At 60.6% G+C, this 4,822-nt stretch overlaps 1 protein-coding gene across 2 annotated transcripts in view; it reads right to left on the bottom strand.

The window, feature by feature from the left end:
* Positions 1-2,979: 2,979 nt before the first annotated feature.
* LOC105299180 (calmodulin) overlaps positions 2,980-4,822 on the bottom strand; it is an 11,059-nt gene continuing 9,216 nt past the window's right edge. For both annotated transcript variants that reach the window (XM_023536974.1, XM_011370789.2), the window contains one exon: positions 2,980-4,154. In XM_023536974.1, coding sequence (XP_023392742.1) covers positions 3,507-3,953 — 447 coding nt within the window. In that variant the 5' untranslated portion in view covers positions 3,954-4,154 and the 3' untranslated portion in view covers positions 2,980-3,506. The remainder of the gene's footprint in view (positions 4,155-4,822) is intronic.

The raw sequence follows: 4,822 nt of genomic DNA, 5'->3' as shown, positions 1-4,822 counted from the left end.
GGTGAAGAAAAGGTATTGTTTAGCATATGGAATTAGAAACATCTGGGGCAATTTCGCGTTAGTCTAGATTAGTTGTGTTCTCGCCCCAACCAGACTGTGTGGGTTCAGTCCTGCTCGGCGGAAGGTCGGTTTTGTGTGTGATTCATGTGTCAGATACCGAGCACTTACCACATGCTGAACGCACACGCACATATCCATGGACGGAGCCCGCTGATTAATCAGCAAAGGCGAAGGAGCACGAAGGTGGCGGACAGTCCGGATGGATCTGTTAGGAGAGAGAACTCGGCCCCACCCATGATTCGCGAAACCTCGCAGGCCCGAAAAGGATCAGTTCGTCTTCCCCGAGCTTATAGACCCCGTGGGCTGAGAAAACGAGCAGAGAGCTCCTCGGTCTTTGTCTGGTCGTGGCGCAATGTTTAAGTGACTGCAATGGACATAAGTCACCGAGCCACAGGTGAAAAACTACAGGGAACTCACATATTCAGCTGGACGAAGACTGCTTCAGAGAGATCTTCAAAACCTGGCCACACATCCCATCCAAAATGAATCTCATCCCTGCCATTCTCACGAAGGCGGCTGGGGGCTTCGGAAAGCTGTTTAAAATGCTGGGGGGCATAGCCCCGCCCCACCCTCCAAGGCTTCAAGGAAGCTTGGGGTCGACCCAAAGCGCTTTCTGCATCTCCTGCAGAGTCAGGTGTGAGCGGGCCTCTGAAACTCGGGATGCCAGCTTCCGGAAGACATTCTGTCCTGGGGGTCCCAGCCAACCCCAACGCCAGATCCTCCGGGGCCAGATCCTCCGGGCAGGTGACCGAGGCTCTGCTGGAGGGCAGGGCCCTCCGAGCCCTCAGTCCCCTCCAGGCCCTTCTGCCATGCAGTGCCTGAAATGAGTCACTTTCTGTCCCAGACCCTCAGATTCTCTCTGTTCTCTTGGGGCAGTAGATGAAGAAGTCCCTGCTTGCTTCTCGCCTTGAGGCCCCATCAAGCCCTTTTTGGGACCAGATCCCCAGTGAGAAGCCCCCAAGGTCCTGGCTCCAACACCAGCCACACCTGTGGTCCTGAGCAGCCGGCGGCTCATTTCTCTGCATCTTAATCCTCCGTGCAGTGTGCATTATTTTATTTTATTGTTTCAGCAGCCGGATGAAGCAACAAAGCACGAGGCCTCCGCTGGGGGCCTGTGTGCCTCCCTCCTGAACTTGGGGTTCGCTGTTCCCGTGTGTGAGCCACGTGTTTCTGCCATGTCAGGGGGCAAAAAAGCATTTTTTTTTTTAAAGAAAAGACAATCAATTTTACACTCCACGGACTTGCACAGTGAGTTGTCTTCAGACGTCAAACCTCGTAGGCCAGTAAAATGTCAAAATTAATTTGGGGCACTTGTAGGGCTCAGAGTAAGAACATGGAAAAAAAAAAAAAAACACAAAACGCAAAACTATCCTCTGCAGTTACAATAGCTCCGTGAAGGGAAGAACATCTAACGCGAAAAATGTAAAACGAGGAGCATGTTCTCGGAACTTAAAAACCAAATGCATCAGGTTAGTCCAAAACGTCTTTATTTCCCTCGTTTCCACACAGAGACTGGGAAACGTCATCTCGGACTGCTTGGCATTTAGGAATCACTAATGCACTAGTCACTCAGGCCGCTGTGACCTCTGTCCCTTCGAGAATGGGCTTTGTGGAGGGAGCACCCCGTCCCGGACACAGGGAGCACGTTGCCGCCCCCTTCTCCAATCACACTCCAGGGGTGCAAGGCCCCCGTTCCCTTCTCCTCCCGACTGTATCTCCAGATAACTCCTTCCCCGCCTGCGCCCTCCCCCGCCCCTCCCTCCCTTGTCCCCTCACGGTACCCCTAGCCCCGTGGCCAGCACCCAGCCCTCACACCCAGGACCTCCCCTCACCGTGTCCAGCCACAGGCCACACACTGGAGGGACTTTGGCCAGACTCTGAGGACGGGGCTGGGAGGAACCAGACTGCAGCGTGTGAGGGTCACAGGAGACCGGCGTGGTCACTGATAATGTCGCAAGGCGGGGAATGAAAGGACGACGTCAGCGCTGAGGCAGCCCCCGCTGGGTGACCCACGGGGGAGTAACTGGACGAACTGGACAGGCTGCCACGCAGGGGCATGGTGCATGCAGGGGCGGCTGGTACAGGGCCAGTATTCTGCAATAACCCCCCAGGTAAGCCGGCTCCGCCTGTCCCCACCCTGAGCTGGGAACCACAGACCTGACACAAACCGGGACAAGATAAAGTCGGTCATCGCTGAGAGTTCGGGCTTACACGTCACTCAGTCAGATGAAACGGGGAGGAAGGGGGCCCGTTCGTGAGCGGCACCCGAGGTCACAGAGCTGGTTGCGGACGCTGCCAGCTGGTGCCTTCGCCACCCCGGGCGTCGGTTCTCTCACGTGCGAGAGGAGCTCAGACCGGGCTGCCTCTGAGAGCCGCGAGAGGGGCCCTCGGAACCCCAGAGCTGAGCCCAGCAGCCGTGAATGGTTCCGACTTCTAAAAGCCACGCGGGACACCAAAAACCCAAGTTCAGATGGCGCCTTCTGGCATCAGGGTGGGCGGGGCAGCCGAGGACCGTCTCCCGTCTCCTCTCGGGTGCCCCCAAATCCTGGGAAGCAGCCCCAGCTCACAGAGGGAGGGGCTGTGAGCGGCAGCAGAGGAGGGAAGCAGCTGACAGGTGACTGGCCCTCTGCTCGGGAGCATCCAGCCCGTGTTCCCTCACACAGGACCGGCCAGTGGCCCCAACTCGAGAGCCACCGCCACTGTGCCCATCACGGCAGCCCGCTCCTTCCCAACCCCCGACTGTCCCCCCCTCATCCCAGCGAGGCCGGGCTGGTCCTCCAGTGCCTCTCCCTCTGCGGTATGTAAACCTACAGGACCCTGCCTCTCAAATATAGGACGCGCACGTGCGCGCGCACACACACCATACACACACACACACACACAGTTTAAAAACTGATTCGAGCCCAAAGAACCGTCGGCTGTGTTCACAGGGTGGTAAGCTTTATTGTATGTGCCCTACGTGGTGTCCCAATCCTGGGGTTCAGCCCCTGACCCAGCAATCAGGCCGAGAACCGTGCCTGCTCCACTCCCCCCTCGTACCCCCGAACCACGCCCGCGCCCCTCATCCCCCTCAGGACCAGGGAGGAGGCAAGGCCGGCCGTCTGGCCTACTCAGGGCCCAGTGCGGAGGCTCCAAGCGGCCCAGATGCCACCGCGTGGGGCCCTTCGACCTCCCAGCCGGACACTCAGCACAGCACACTGCCCTCGGAGCTCACGTCTCTTTTATTCGGGCCACCACGTGGCTTCGGGTCCCTCACAACAGCCCTGTGAGGCGGGGAGCATGCCCGTTCCCTGCAGAGAGGCACAGGGACAGCCCCACGTCCCCCGGCCGGAACCCAGGCCAGGAGGGGCGAGGGGCCTCGCCACCCAGATCCCCTTCCCATCCTCAGTGCCCAGGCCGGGCCACAGAGGCGGAGTCGGGCGGGGGACCCGGCCGGGCCGGCCTCACTAGCGGGTGAGGATGCGTGTGAACTCCTCGTAGTCCACCTGTCCGTCCCGGTCCACGTCAGCCTCTCGGATCATGGCCTCCACGTCCTTCTGGGACAGCTTCTCGCCCACCTGGGCCATGGCCTGCTTGAGCTCGTCCACGCTGATGTGGCCGTCGCCGTCCAGGTCAAAGGCGCGGAAGACCTCCCGCATGTCCTGCTCGCTGATGCCGGACTTCATCCTCTTGGCCATCTCCGCCAGGAACTCCTGGAAGCTGATGGCGCCGTCGCCGTCCGTGTCCACCCGGGTGATGATCTCCTTCAGCTCGGCCTCCGTCGGGTCCTGGCCCAGGGCCCGCATGGCGTCGCCCAGCTCCTGCAGGTTGATGTTGCCGTCACCGTCCGTGTCGAACCTGGTGAACACCGCCTTCAAGTCCGCCACCTGCTCTTTCGACAGCTTCTCGGCCATGGCGCTTGCTGCCGGCCAGCTCAGAGTGCTCCGGTCAGGGCTGGGACGAGGCTGCGACTGAGTGGGGGCAGAGCTCCGGTGGCGGCCTTGCCATGGGGTGGGGACCCCTCCTTTTCTGCAATCGGAGCACAGGGAGGAGGCCGGCTCCCCACCCACACCGTGTCCTTGGGCAAAATCCTCCTCCGGGGAGGGAGAGGCCAGCTGCAGACAGGAAATGCAGGAATTGGAGGGGCAGGGCCCGCCCTGGGAGGCCGCAGGGAACATCCTGGGGACCAACCATCCAGCCTGCCAGCCTCTCCTGGTCCCAGTAGACCACGCTGACCTGGAAGTTTTTGCCAGGTGACACTCGCAGAGAGCCCGGTCAGGCTGAGGGGTCGGGTCAGCTGCCCCAAATCACAGAGCCTGAGGCTGGGAGAGGAAGGGACCCCCCCCTCTTTGGGGACATACAGGCCCCGAAGTTGGGGGACACCTGTGTCCAGCGCTTCTGTTCCTCTCTCTAGGGGCTGCTCTCCAGCTCCCATCCACAGGGCAGGGCCAGCGGGGGGCACATGGTGGCAGAATTGAGTGGAATTCTACCAGGGTGGAACCGTGGGAGTCATCAGAAGCCCCGTCCATGGCCGTCAACAGATCTATGGCTTCGAGAAAACGAGGAGCCGGGTGGCATGCAGAACCTGGCACACAGGTGGTGCCGAGGATTGTCAGCCAAGCAGAAGTTCACAGGTGACTCAGAGGCGAGGAGGAGGCCTCCGGTCCCACAGGCCTTTCTCTAGCTCGATGCCCCCCTGACTCCCCTCTGCTGGCGAGTCCACTCCCGGGAAGAAGTTGCTGTTCGCTCACCCTCCAGGGCTGCGGGGAGACCGGAGGGCACA

The sequence above is a fragment of the Pteropus vampyrus genome, unplaced genomic scaffold (genome assembly GCF_000151845.1).
Source record: "Pteropus vampyrus isolate Shadow unplaced genomic scaffold, Pvam_2.0 Scaffold175, whole genome shotgun sequence".
In the NCBI taxonomy this organism is placed as follows: domain Eukaryota; kingdom Metazoa; phylum Chordata; class Mammalia; order Chiroptera; family Pteropodidae; genus Pteropus; species Pteropus vampyrus.
This window is presented reverse-complemented; position numbering and strand designations above follow the sequence as displayed.